Genomic DNA, 14719 nt, shown 5'->3' with positions numbered 1-14719 from the left:
GTTTATTTTTATTTTAGTATTTAGCTGTTTATAGTGTTGAAGCATGATTTTGCTGAACTTAATTGTTTTTCGGATGGCTTGTAACTGGCTTGTAACTCTAGCAAGACATGTGTCATCAGTTTAGGTACAGAACATTTTTTTTTTGGGAGGGGTGTGCAGAGAAATCCCCAATACCCCAGCAAGGCATAACTAATGTTTGTGTCCCACCTAGTGAGGTATAAGTGAATCCACGCCGACCCTTTCATGTCTGATTCTAAGCTTTCCTTGTTGTTGTCTGTCCGTTCTAGGTTTTTTTGTTTGTATGTTTGTTTGTTTTGAGGGGTTTCTGGAGTGATCCTAATGGTCATCACGAGAGAGGGTGGGGACCCAGAGCCAGAGCTAGGCAAGGACCAGAGAAAGCTCGCCTCCCTAGTCCTGAAGGAAGCTTATTATTCTTCTGTTTCTGCAGACCGCTCAGGGTTCCTGGTTGTCATTCCGATGACGCTGGTTTCTGCACAGCAGAGTTTGGACTTCTTTCATCCCCTGTGGAGGCTCTAGATGGGGGTGGGTGATCTCAGAGTTCTTGGCACTCCTATTCCCCGTGGTCTCCTTGGCAGTTGGGATGTATCCTTGGTGTCCGTACTGATGGTCCTTGGTGAGGATCTGGGAGTCTTCAGGGTTGGGATACGAACCTCCTCCTGTCCACCCGCTCCACTCTGGGGTCTCCCCTCTGCTCCATACACACGACCTCCTGTTAAGAGGCTTTCAGGGTCGCTCTTGATCCCCGCCCCCACCTTATGCCTGTGTAGCTTTACTATTGTCTAGTGCCGACTCAAGTCTGTTGTCTATGAGTTACCAGATTTGATCCTGATAGGCTATATTTCACGTCTTCCTCACACTTTTTAGGGAGATGGATACAGAGAGGAGGAGAGACAGAGATGAAGATCTTCTATCCACTGATACACTCCTTAAGTGGCTATAACAGCGGAGCCAAGCCAGTCTGAAGCCAGGAGCCCGAAGCCTTTTCCAGGCCTCTCACAGGGTGCAGGATACAAAGGCTTTGGGCTGTCCTCAACTACTTTCCCAGGCCACAATGAGGGAGCTGGATGGGAAGCGGGGCTGCTGGGATTAGAACCAGCGCCCATATGGGATCCTGGCGCATACAAGGTGAGGACTTTAAGCACTAGGCTAATGCGCTGGGTCAGGGTTTTATATTTTTTAGGCGACCATTATATGTGCTTAAAAAGGAACTATCTTGATGAGTTTATCTTTTTCTTCAGTAGTCATTGATGTATTCAGATATTCTAGTGCCTTTTGCGCCACTTTGGGGGAATTTTCATCCTTCGACAGAAAAGTAATTTCAAGGTTTTGAATGAGCAATTGTTTACAGTATTACTGTTTTAAAATCTGTTTTGTGTACAAATTTCCTTTCAAATAAGGAAGGCATGTTGGAGCATCTTCCAAAACCTTTCCTTTGATCTTCCCAGTTTTGTCCTGTAGCTTTGTCCATAGCACGCTAAAATCAAAGCAAATCAGCTTTCGGCTTGTGAACATTCTTTGATCGTTTTTGCATTCTTCTATAATTGATTTCTATTCTGATCTTTGCTTTTCCTTCTTACTTGTATAGGTAACTGCACTTTTTCTGATTTCCTGATTTGAACATCTTATGGTTAGCTCATATGTTTTCAGTTCATTTTGCTTTCTGAGAAAGATATATAAAGCAATCAAATTTTCTCTAAGCATATTATGTTCAGATTTTGCAAATAAAATGTTCGTCACATTCTAAGTCTTTCATAACTTCTTTAATGTTTTCAAAGGAATATTTAGTAAAAATTCCCTCTACTCCATTCCTCTTAGATGTATGGGATTCAAAAAAGCAATCTTAGGGCTGGTGCACGGCATAGCAGGCTTGCTCTCCAGCTCTTGTGCCAGCACTGGTTCGAGTTTCCAGTTGCTCCTCTTGCTGTGCAGCTCCCTGCTAATGGCCTGGGAAAGCAGCAGGGGGCTCATGTTCTTGGGTCTCTGCACCCACGTGGGAGATATGGAAGAAGCTCCAGATTATTAGCTCTGGTCACTGTGGTCATTGTGGTAACGAGCCACTACATGAAAGTTTTCTCTCGCTCCTTTTCTCTTTAACTCTGCTTTTCAAATAAAAAGTAAATCTTTTAAAAAAACAAAAAACCCTCATTCTACTATTACCACTGTCTAATTTTATTGCTTGATCAGAGAACATGTCTGTATAGTGCTGATTTTCTGGGGCTTGTCCAGGCCAACTATGGGCTTAGATCATGGTCATCTGTTATGACTATTCCTTGTTTGCTTAAAAATAATATATACTTTGGGGTCAGGAATGTAGCATAGCAGATTTAAAGGGCACCTGTGATGTAACATCCCATACAGGTACGATTTCCAGTCCCAGTTGCTCCATTTTCAATCCAGCTCCCTGCTGATGCATCTGGGGAGGCAGTGAGAGATGGCGCTGGACTCTGGGCTATTCACAATGGGGACCCAGAAATTCTTGGCTCCTGTCTTAGCCTGGCTCACCAGGATTGGTTGTTGTGGCCGTTTGGGGAATGAATTAGTGAACAGAAGATATTTTCTCCCTCTCCCTCTGTGTCTCCTAGTTCTGATCTTCAAACAAATCAGTAAGCAAGGGGCCTAGCATGGTAGCCTAGTGGCTAAAATCCCTGCTTGCAGGCGTTGGGATCCCATATGGGCACCGGTTCATATCCCAGCTGCTCCACTTCTCATCTAGCTCCCTGCTTGTGGCTTGGGGGTGGGGGGCAATAGAGGACAGCCCAGGGCCTTGGGACCCTGCAGCTGCATAGGAGACCTGGAAGAAATTCCTGGCTCTTGGCTTTGGATTGGCTCAGCTCCGGCCATTGCAGCCACCTGGGGAATGAATCAGTGGACAGAGGATCTTTCTTTGTCTCTCCTTCACTCTGCAGATTTGACTTTTCAACAAAAATAAATGAATCTTTAAAAAAAAATCAGTAAGCAAACCTATTAATCAATCGAGTAATGTTTTATTATTATTAAAGATTTATTTATTTTTATTGCAAAGTCAGATATATACAGAGATGAGGAGAGACAGAGAGAAATATCTTCCATCCCATGATTCATTCCCCAAGTGGCCGCAACAGCCGGTGCTGCACCAATCCGAGGCCAGGAACCAGGAACTCTTCCAGGTCTCCCACGTGGGTGCAGGGTCCCAAGGTTTGAGCCATCCTCAACTGCTTTCCCAGACCACAATCAGGGAGCTGGATGGGAAGCGGGGCTGCTGGGATTAGAACCAGCACCCATATGGGATCCTGATGTGTTCAAGGCAAGGACTTTAGCTGCTAGGTCATGGTGCCAGGCCCAATCAATGTTTTAAATAAAGAACATATATTCCGATTTGCAGATAGAATGGTGTTTATTAGCACCAACAAATTTTTGTTCAAACTCTATTGGTTCATATTTCTAGCTTATGATTGACATGTTGAAGTAGTCTACATGACACCTTATATTTTATTATTTATTTGAGAGGTAGAAAGAGAAAGAGATGGGGGATCTGTTGATTCACTCTTCAGATGTCCAGAATGGTTGGGCTGGATCAGGCTTAAATTAGGACTTGAGAAGTCAATCTGCTTATCGAAACCCAGTTCCCTGGGGCATCAGCAGGGTCTGCTTTGGCAGTTAACACTAACTCGGTAGGAGCTTCGACGGAAGCTGTCCTTTCTTCCTCTCCAGAACTTGGGTTTACCTTTGTAGACCGAGATGCACAAGAAATACACCCTGCAGGTGTGAACATGAAGTGTAGCCACCAGCAATGAACTGGGGGGCTCTCTGGGTCAGAAATGTCCCTGGACCAGTTCCCCATGTCCAGGAGCTCGCTCAAGGGCTCAGCAACTCAGAAACCTGCACCCGGAGGGTGTTGGACAGTGTCCTAGGAATCCACCAGTCCTTTAAGACTGACAGAACTCAAGCACAAGGGTCAGGTCTATGTATCTATTCATTCATAATCAAATCTATATAGTCAATCACAAAACAGATACATTTTGAGTTCCCTGAAAAACTACAGGATGTGTGATCTGATCTTAGAGTGCATGCATCAGGGCTAGGCCTCCTCATTGTGATGTTGCTGATGCCTGTGCAGTGGACAGCAGGCCCAGACGCACAGAGGACAGGACGGCCAGCTCATCTAGGCCTGCAGCGGACAGAAAGTGCCTTGTCAGAGGGTGGAAGGCAGAACAGGTTGGACAACTCTCCTGGCAAGCTTTGCAGCATGTTGCTGGGTCTGTGGCTGCACTGAGGAACACTTGGTCAACTAACAGACCTCAGGCAGACTTTAACCCTGGAGTGGCAAAACCAACAACTTCTCATAACTATCAAAACCATTCAAGTACCACCCTCGGAGCACTCTTCCCCACACTGGGGTCTCCAAGGCATCATAAACGGCCATCCCTAATCCTTGTTGCTGACACAGTTTGACAGCAAGGAGCAGCCCTCTGCCCCTACTTCCCTTCAGACACAGGAGGAAAAAACAAACAAACCGCAACATTTGTCCCACCCACCTTCCTCCACAGATTACCTTCCCCACCCCAAGTGGAGGCCCAGATGTGCATGCACTCTCAACTATGTAAACAATATTAAAAAGGAAATTAAAAGTTGAAAATATACATTTATTGGGTCCTATGGTATGTGTTCTAGGCAAGGGAAAGGCAAGATCAAATTTTGCTTTGTGCTATAACGCAGTACAGATTTTAATAAAGAAGTCTGACGGAGCCTGAGTCATGGTATAGTAGGTTAAGTGTCTACCTGGGGTGCTGGCATTCAAAATGCTTGCTGGTTCAAGTCCTAGCCACTCCTGTTTTTTTTTTTTTTTAGATTTATTTATTTTTCTTGGAAAGATATACAGAGAGGAGAGACAAAGAGAAAGATCTTCTGTCCAATGATTTATTTCCCAAGTAGCCACAACAACCAGAACAGAACTGATCTAAAGCCAGGAGCCAGGAGCTTCTTCTGGGTCTCCCACGTGGATGCAGGGTCCCAAGGCTTCGGGCCGTCTTCAACTGCTTTCCCAGGCCACAAGCAGGGAGCTGGATGGGAAGCAGTGCCGCCAGGATACAAACTGGCGCCCATATGGGATCCCAGTGCATAGGAGGCAAGGACTTTAGTGCTAGGCTACTGCACTGGTCTTGCTGCTCCACTTCTGATCCGGCTCCTTGCTGAGTTGCCTGGGAAAGCAGCGGAAGATGGCCCAAACCCTTGAGCCCCTCTCACATGGGAGACCTGGACAAAGCTCCTGGCTCCAGCTGTTGTAACCAATTGGGGAGTGAACCAGCAGGCAGAAGATCTGTTTTTCCTTCTCTCTCTGTAAATCTGCCTTGGAAATAAAAATAAATAAATATTGGCCTAGCATAGTAACTTTTGGCTAAAGTCCTCACCTTGCATATGCCGACATCCCATGTAGGCGCTGATTTGCACCTTTCACCTTCCCATCCAGCTCCCTGCTTGTGGCCTGGGAGGGCAACAGAGGATGGTCCAAAGCCTCAAGGTCCTGTAGCTGCATAGGAGACCCAGAAGAAGCTCCTGGTTCCTGGCTTCGGACTGACTCAGCTCCGGCCATTGTGGCCACTTGGGAAGTGAAACAGCAGGTTTTTCTCTGTGCCTCTTTTTTCTGTCTGTAAATCTGATTTTCCAGTTAAATAAAGAAATAAAGAAATAAAAATCTTTAAAACAAAAATAAATCTTAAAAAAAATAGTAAAGGGGGTTGATAAAATCTATCCTCACAGGCAGGTGATAAGGTTAAAGGTCAACGGAGAGGGTGAGGGGTTAAGGATGAGGGGCTGAGGGATCAGATAGATGGTGCCCTCCTAAAGCAGGACTCAGCCTCTGAGGTCAGAGGGAGGGATCATGTGCAAAGTCCCTGCGCAAGTGAGCCTCTGCTGCGGCAGACTCAGGCACAGCACATTTAGCGGACAAACAGTCGTTTCCCACGGAAGGCCAAGCCACTGCCTCGAGGTCAGGTGACCTAGAGTCGCAGGGAAGAGTCTGACCTGGTGCCGAGCATTCCTGGCACCCGCTGTGTTGCTGAAGCATCCTTCCGTACTCCTACAGCCACTTCTTGCCATCTAGGTTGTCGCCGGGCTGAGGCTGGGCTGGCACTGTCAACTTCCATTTCTCTAATTCGGGCGACTTCCCGCTCCCCCTTTAGTGGAGCAATCAGCCCAGAAAGATGGTGGTTTGTCCAAGGTCATACAGACCGAAACTTGACTGTCTGGTCCCTCCCCGCTGCCTCTTCTGGTTGATCCATCCTGGCAGAAGCCCAAGCTGGTGTTATCAGTAAACCAGAGCAGAGCACCCGGGCAGACAATTAGCCAGAAGTCTGCTTTTACAAAGCAGCAGGGGCAATTCCCCGCGGCTGACTTTTCCCTGGGCAGGGGCCGTGGCGGGCGGGACCCAGGTGCACGCCTGGGTGGGTGAAACACAGCCGCCAAGGTCCCCAAAGAACTACTGCGAGGACCAATCGGTCACACCTGTAACCTAGCAACCCCGTCCTCCGGGCCCCGCCTCTTCCTTCGGCTTGGGCCTCGAGTCCCGCCTCTTCCGCCAGTCCCAGCTTCCCGGGATTCGGCGTCTTCCGCCAGTTTTGCCCCTGCTTCCTGGCCATGTGTGGTTCTGAGGCGCGTGTCTGCCGTCCGTGCCTGCTGTCCTTCTAGGTCCCCGCGGAGTGCGCGGTTGACGTCGCTCCCCACCCACCCGTGCGGCTATGGGGGTTCCCAAAAGGAAGGCCCCCGGCGGCCGGGCCGGGCCGGCCAAGCGAGCCCGCCAGGAAGAGTTCACGGGCGTAAGGTTCAAGGCTCAGCTGAAGGACCCGCAGGCTGTGGCTGCAGGTGCGTGTGGGGCGGTGGGCGTAGGGCCGGGGGCACGTGTGCACCCCGCGATCTGTGCACCCCTGCAGCTTTTGCGGGTCGCCGAGGGCCTGAGCCAGTGCCCCCGGGGGATGCCGGCGTCGCAGGCAGCAGCTTAGCTCACTGGTCCCCAGCCGGCCCCTCTCCTAGAAACTTGTAAAGAATGTCTGAGCAAGAGGGTCTTAGGGTTGGGACAGAGGCTGTAGCCGCATTGCACAGCCTTGCCCCGTGACATCTGGCCTCTGCCTCGTGCCGACAGGTGCCAGGGCCGGTAAGAGCTGGATTTGGCGAGCCTGTTGGTGACCATGGATAAAGATTAGGACACTCTGTGGGGAGTGTGCTTGGGTCTGGGCTCACGTTGGGTAACGTTCGCTTGGAGGTGGAGTGCGGGGGTGGGAGTTGGGGTGTTGTTTGCACCTGGCAAAGAGGAGAGGTTTCTGATGGTGCACCCCCTGTTGTGTAGTGGAGGAAACTGGGGTGTCCCTCTGATACAGGCCCTGAAGGATGGAGGGATGTGCATCCGGAGGATCAGAAGCCATCATTTATCACCATTCCAAGTGTGGGTGCGGTCAGTCCCTGCCAGGCCAGTGGTTAGGTTTGCCCAGAGAGAGGGAGAGACAGAGAGATCCCTTACCTGATGGGTCACTCCCCAAATGGCCATGATGGCCAGGGCTGGGCCCGGAGGTGCTCCATTGGGGTCTCCCAGGTGGGTGCAGGGGCCTGGTGGGCCACCTGCTGCTGCTGTCCCAGGAGCATTAGCAGGGAGTTGGATTGGAGGTAGAACACCCTGGAGTCGAACTGGTGCCCAGAAAGAATGCTGATTTTTCCAGCATGGCTTGACATGCTATACCACGTCTACCCCAGAAGATATGTTCAAACTTCAGATCTGATCATGTCATTTCGCTGGTGACACCCTGCAGTGATAGCCCAACATCCTCAGGGTGAAATACACAGTCATTACTGTTACCTTGTCTAGTGTGCTCAGGACATGTTGCTGGCTCTTGGAAGTCCTGCAGCTCGGCCATCTGTGCAGAGTCGGGTCTCACAGAACCCCTGCAGATGCCTCCGCCCCTAGGGCCGCAGGGGTCAGTTTCTTGAGGTTCTGGGTGGCTCTGCCACTGACTGACTGTATAGCTCCACCCCAGGGGCCTCAGTTGTCCCATCTGTGAAATGGGAGGAAATACGAATGCTCAAGGCAGAGGGCTGCAGGGGGACCGAATGGAGACATCCAAAAGCTGGTGGTGCCGTGTCCTGACCTTGGCATGTGTCATTCCTCCTGTGGCCGAGGGAAGGGATGCTAAGGGGTGTCCTTGTTGGAGCCGGGCAAAAGCTATGAACGTTGCTTGTCTTCTTGCCCTGCCCTCATCGCTGTCTTTCGGAATGGTGGGCTATTACACCCATGTGGGCTTGCTCAGGCAGCCAGGATGTAATGCTGCGCACAGGGTGAGCTGTGCAGCAGATCGGTGTGAAGTGGTTCTGTAGGTGAAACGGCCAAGCCAAGGGCTCTGGTGCAGGCTGCCTTCCTGGCTTGCATATAGCCACCTCCTTAGTCTGTTGAGGAGCCCAGACCTATAGGGCTCGGGGTGCACCCTCAGCACCCAGAATCATCTCCTTGAAGGCCCTGTCTCCAGTACAGTTGCTTGGGGGTCAGCTTGTGAGCTTGGTGGAGGGTTTGTGTTCAGGCAGGCCGTGACGGCGAACTGGTTCATGAGGAGGCCGTTTAGGGCCAGGCGTACCTCTTCCTTTCCAGCCTTGGAAGCGTTCCTCTCCGCTGCGCGGAAGCTGCCCTGCGTGGACGTGTATGACGTGGTAGAAGGCTACATCAAGATCTCGGTGGAGTGCGCCGAGCTCTTCCAGCTCCTGAGTGGCGAGAAACGGCCCGAGAGTGAAGTAGGTAGTTCTGACCTCGGTGGAGCCTTCCAAGTCAGGGCCAGCGGCCTACAGACACTCTGGCTCCGTGCCCGTGCCACAGGCATCCATCTGAGCACATCACTGCCTTCGTGACCGTGGGGGGCCTTTCGCGGAAGACGCTGTCTCATTTATATGGGGGGGGGGGGCATGGTGGAGAGAAGCCTGCGTTCTGGATCAGTGTCTGGTTTCACCTGGTCGGTTGTGACATGAAGAAGTGGGCACTGGCTCCATGGCTCTGAGAAACACTGGATTATCTGCTATATCCGGAGGGGCTCAAATGGGGGATAACTGGGCACGGGTTGAGACCTCAGGGTCATGGCTGTAGGGTCAGAGGCTTGGACAGCCTCAGAGCTTGAGGTCCGCTCCAGAAAAGCATGTGCTTTTCTTCCCCGTTGTACAGTTGTGAGCAAGCTGTTGGCCGTGTGGCTACATTGTGAGAGCACGACAGGGCCTTGGTCTTGAAGGGTCAGTCTGCGAAACTGTCTCCCGCCTTACCTTGATGCTAATCCTTCAGGTTGAGGCGGTTTTGGTTTTATTTATTTTGATTTGAAAAGCAGAGCAGAGTTCTAGAGAAAGAGGGACACAGAGAGAGAGAGAGATCTTCCATCCATGGGTTCAGTTTCCAAATGGCTGCAAAGCCAGGAGCCAGGAGCCTCCTCCATATCTCCCCTGTAAGTGCAGGGGCCCAAGGACTTGGGCTTTTCTCTGCTGCTTTCCCAGTCTATAAGTAGGGAGCTGGATAGGAAGTAGAGCAGCCAGGACTCAAACCAGTGCCCGTGTGGGATGCCAGCACCCTAGGGGGTGGCATTTTTGCTGCACCATGGCACACTGGCCCCGTAAGCCTTCGGGTAATAGTAGCTAAGACAAGGAACATTTCCTGGGTGGGGGAAAGGTGGGTGAGGATTGATAAGCAGTTCATCTCTGCCTTCGCAGTTGCTGTTAATATTTCAAGTTTTTGAAGCCATCTTGCTGCGGACAGCAGGCGACCTGTCCCATTTCCACGTCGCGGGGATCAACATAGTGAAGAAGCTGCTGAACAACCACATGAAGCTCCTGTGTGAATCCCTGTACGCCTCAGGTTACAGGTGCGCTGCCCGCCCTCTGCCTTCGCTCGTGAAGGACACGTGAGCTGTTTCCACGGATCTCGTCTGGGTCTCCGCCCCGTTTTCTTTCTCTGAGCCCAGGCCCCCGGCCATCACTCTGCCACATTTGCTACGTTCCTCACCACCCTAAAAGAACTCCTTCGTCCCAGTGCTGGGTTCTCTGTGCCTGTCAGGGTTTGTCAGAAGTGTCACTTGACAAGATCGTCCTTGGCCAGACTATGTCCCGTAGCATTTGCACCTGCCACCCTTCTTCAGCCTGCTCTACTTTTCTCCCAGAGGTAGCCATTTTTTTCTTTGTTTGTTTGCTTAGCACATTCTGTGCCTGTCTTGATGAGGCTGTGAGGTGCCTGCAGTGGCGCCGTCCCAGCCCTGTGCCTTGCTTGTCGCAGGTGCTCCCTGAATGGTGCGTCACAGGTGACTGTAGAGCAGAGGCGGTGCTGAGAGCTTGCTCTTGGGGACACCACGTGGTGTCTCAGCCACATGCTTTGTTTCCTGCAGGGATCCTTGCCCAACTCTGTGTATTACATTCTGTTCTGGTTTTACTTTTTATTAAAAACAGGATGTGTCCTAGTGGACCCTTCTGTCCGTCCTCAGCCTAGGGAGGGGAGCGGATCACACAGCTAGCTACACAACGAGCTGTTCCTGACAGGTCTACTGTCCTTATTCCCTGCAGGATGGCCCGAGCCTGCCTGAACCTGCTGGCCGCCATGGTGACCCAGGGGTCCGAAGCTGCCAGGGATGTCTGTGGCCACTTTGATTTAAATAAAAAGACCTTGCACACCCTGGTGACCAAGAGGGATTCAAAGGTGAGTGCCCCAAGTGTGTTGTACCTTCTGTGACCCCCCTCCATCCCTTCCTCCACCTCCTCTGGAGGGTCACAAGGTTTTCTGCTCTATCTCACAACTCAGTCTCACCTGGCTGGAGCAGGGCCCGGGAGGAGGGCCCCTGTGGCAGAGCTTGCCCAGGCTGTCCCTCGGGGCTCAGGGTGCAGCCTTCCCAGATGTGGGAATGGGGCTACTGGTGAGCATGTCCTTCTAAGTAACCAGGGATCCTCTGTAAGTGGAAATCCTGGGGTTAGCGCCTGGCTTTTCCATCCGGGACTTGCACCTGCCAGTTACTGGGCCATCTTCTGCTGCTTTCCAAGGTGCTTTCGCAGGGAGCTGGATCAAAAGTGGAGCAGCTGGCGCTTGAATGGATGCCTATAGGGGAAGCCAGCATCACAGCAGGCGACTTTACTTACTAAGCCACAGTGCTGGTCCCCCTTCCTGAACTTCCACCCTTGGGCCCGGGCAGGCTGTGCTTCTCAGTGAGCTGTAGAATGGGAATTACTGCTGAGTTGGAGTGTTTTTACCCTCTTTCCCGTGTTCTTCTGTATCGATGTCTTAAACAGGAATGGTACCCAGATAGACACCTTCACAGCCGAGGGCATGTCAGGAGTGCTCACAGCTGAAAGAAGCTCCTGGCTTCTAAGGAGCACACAGCAATCCTGAGCTTGGGTGTCAGCATGTGCTCTTGACACTGTAAGGCCTTCCCCAGCCCTTGTCTTTAACACCACCACACACACGCCATCGATCAGTTCCCAGTGTCATCTCATAGACCCAGCTCCGATCTCAGCTCCTCCTGACTACCCCCGAATAGGTTTATGCTCCACGGTTCAAGTCATGATCCCGGCGAGGGGCACACGTGTCTGGCTGATAGGTTACTTAAACCTCTTTCGAATCTTGGGAGTTTTTCTTGCTTTGCCTCACCCAACACCCTTTGTGAGTGTGTGTGTGTGCGTGTGTGTGTGTGTGACTTTTAGTTGTTGAATATGCTAGTTAAGTGTTTTTCCCCCTCTCCTTTTATGAGTGCATTGGAACATTATTTAAAGCCTCAAGCACGAAGAGGATTATGGATAGACTCACGCAGCCAAAGAAAGCATTGTTAAAGTCCTGTGCCAAGGAGCAGCTTTGCCAGATACATCGTGGTCTGTTTTAGACAGGATTTCGCTGCCCGGGATCCTGACGCCGCGAGGTCACACGAGAGGAATGAGGAGTAGGCGCAGGCCAGCTTTGAGTGCAAGTGGGCTTCTTTCTTTTCTTTTTCTCTTTCTTTCTTTCTCTCTTTCTTTCAGATTAATTTGTTTGAAAAGCAGAGTAAACAGAGAGAGAGAGACAGAGAGGGCTCTTCTGTCGGTCTGTTCACTTCCTAGTTGGAGATGGGCTAGGCTAAAGCCAGGAGCTCTGACACTGCCCTGCCAGTGGCAGCTGCCAAATCACATAGGCCATCTTCTGCCATCTTCCCAGGTGTACCAGCAGGGAGCTCGATTGGATGTGGAGCAGCTGGGACTCACACCTATGCTCCTGTGGGATGCTATCCTCACAAGTGACGGCTTAACCCACTGCACCACAGGGAGTGGGATGCCTCAGATGGAGTGTGCTGAGGGTAGCAACCCAGGCAGCTGTGTGGATGCCTGCACTGTGGCCACCTTGGAGTGACCAACAGGTGGGTATGTGTCAGGGGTTCCGTCCCATTCCTGCAGTGTTAGGGAAGTGTCTAGCATATACAAGATGGAGTTGGGTGATAACTGAATTGCTTTAGGGACCTGAAAAACAGTCTAGCCCAATGCTGTCATGTACAAGTAGGATAGAAAGATCTAGAACAGGAGACAGTGGGTTCAAGTGTCCAAGTTTTCCAGGGCCCTGACTCCAAATAATGCTAGTTGAGCAGAAATTGGGACCATTGTGTGTCCTCTTCACTAGCAGGGAACAAGCACAGCCTGATTTAATTCCTCCAAGGCCAAAGGTTTGCCAAAAGTCCTTTCCTGCGGTCAGTGTTGGAGCTAGTGCTCTCTTGTTTGAACAGTGAGGGAGTGGTGAGGAGCTTCCTGGAGACAGAGACGGTAGCCCAAGCATCTCAGGATCTTTGTATTGGGCCCGGCGCGGTGGCCTAGCGGCTAAAGTCCTCACCTTGTATGCCCGGGATCCCATATGAGTGCCGGTTCTAATCTCAGCAGCTCCACTTCCCATCCAGCTCCCTGCTTGTGGCCTGGGAGAGCAGTTGAGGACGGCCCAATGCTTTGGGGATCCTGCACCCATGTGGGAGACCTGGAGAAGTTCCTGGCTCCTGGCTCCGGATCGGCACAGCACTGGCCATTGTGGTCCCTTGGGGAGTGAATTGTCAGACGGAGGATCTTCTTCTCTATCTCTCCTCCTCTCTATACATCTGACTTTGCAATAAAAATAAATAAATCTTTACAAAAAAAAAAGGATCCATGTATCAAAGCCAGCCTTGGGCCCAGCACGATGGCCTAGTGGCTTAAGTCCTCGCCTTAAATGTGCCAAGATCCCATATGGATACAGTTTCTTACCCCGGCAGCTTCACTTCCCATCCAGCTCCCTGCTTGTGGCCTAGGAGGCATTTGAGAATGGCTCAAAGCCTTGGGACCTTGCATGTGCGTGGGGAGACCTGGAGGAGGTTCCTGTCTCCTGGCTTCAGACCGGCACAGCTCCAGCCGTTGCGGTCACTAGGGGAGTGAATCATCAGATGGAAGATCTTCCTCTCTGTCTCTCCTCCTCTCTGTATATCTGACTTTGCAATAAAAATAAATAAATCTTAAAAAAAAAAAAATCCAGCCTTGACCAAGCAAGGACGTGCTGAAGTATGACGCATGCGTGAGCCTAGATCCTTGGGTGAGCCAACAGGGGTGGCCATCCTTTCCTTTGCCCCAAGGTCACTGAGACCTAAATGGTGCCACTAAGAGAGAATGTGACATGAGTGGGCCTCAGCATTGAGAAGCAGCGGGGAGCTGCTCCACAGTCAGGGTAGCCAGGTGTGTGACCCCGGGGTCCTGGGCACTCTTGCTGCGTGCCTTTGAGTGAGCTCTTTGTATTTTTAATTGTTTTAGTTACTGAAATTGGCTTGAAAGGCAGAGAGACGGGGCGGAAGGAGACAGCTGCCGTCCGCTGGTTCACTCCCCACCAGCCCACAGCAGCCAGGACCACCAGGAGACAGGAGCTTCATCTGGGTCTCCCATGTGGATGCAAGGCCTCGGGAACTGAGGCCATGTACTGCTGCTTTCCCAGGTGTGTTAACAAGGAACGGGATTGGAAGCAGAGCAGCTGGGATTGGAACTATAGCCCTTTTGGAATGCCAGCATTGCTCACAGTTAAGCCACTGCACAACCAACACCGGTCTGTCGAGTGAGGTTTTCTTTGCCTCAGTTTCTTCATCTGTGAAATGGTTGTGACAGGCATCTGAACCTCGAGTTGCTCTGAGGACTCGATAAGTAGCAGGTATAATGGTCATCATGGTCATCACTCCTGCTCCCCACCCTCTACCGCCATTATTCAGGGACACAGAAATCTCTGGAAGGCAGAGATTGCTTCTTTAGCTTCCCTGGTATTCAGGGATTCAGTCTCGGTGATTCTGCTTGTTTCTTGGCAGTGAACTAGTGCGCCTGCCGAGTGCCTGTTGGGGAGGGATCCACTTCCAGTTCCACAGTGCAGGGTTAGCCGCACACGTTGGCTCCAACACGGTCGCCCGGGGCCTTGCCTGACGCGCGTCTCGGGGGCCTTACCACACATGGAATGATGAATAGTTTGGCTTAGCCACTCATCAAGGTTTTTAGACTCTTGTCAAGGGCACCCACCATCCTGGGTCACATGGCTGAAGCCCACAGGGCAGTGCCGGCCACAAGGCCTGGGGAGGCTTGCAGCATTTGCACCTGGGAGGGCAGTGGAGGATTGCTCCGATCCCTGATGCCCACATGGGAGAAACTCCTGATTCCTGGCTTTGGAGTTGGCCGTTACAGCTGTGTGGGGGAGTGATCAGCGCATGGAAGGTGGTAT

At 51.4% G+C, this 14719-nt stretch overlaps 1 protein-coding gene across 1 annotated transcript in view; it reads left to right on the top strand.

Moving 5' to 3' along the window:
- Window positions 1-6649: 6649 nt before the first annotated feature.
- URB1 (URB1 ribosome biogenesis homolog) overlaps window positions 6650-14719 on the top strand; it is a 53521-nt gene continuing 45451 nt past the window's right edge. Inside the window, exons 1-4 of the mRNA XM_040980733.1 lie at window positions 6650-6858; window positions 8627-8766; window positions 9721-9872; window positions 10564-10696. Of these exons, the coding sequence (XP_040836667.1) occupies window positions 6735-6858; window positions 8627-8766; window positions 9721-9872; window positions 10564-10696 (549 nt within the window). The 5' untranslated portion in view covers window positions 6650-6734. The remainder of the gene's footprint in view (window positions 6859-8626; window positions 8767-9720; window positions 9873-10563; window positions 10697-14719) is intronic.

The sequence above is a fragment of the Ochotona curzoniae genome, unplaced genomic scaffold (genome assembly GCF_017591425.1).
Source record: "Ochotona curzoniae isolate NIBS_2020 unplaced genomic scaffold, NIBS_Ocur_1.0 contig_3498, whole genome shotgun sequence".
Classification (NCBI taxonomy): Eukaryota; Metazoa; Chordata; class Mammalia; order Lagomorpha; family Ochotonidae; genus Ochotona; species Ochotona curzoniae.
The sequence above is the reverse complement of the archived record's forward strand: the minus strand, read 5'-3'. Positions and strand labels throughout refer to the sequence as shown.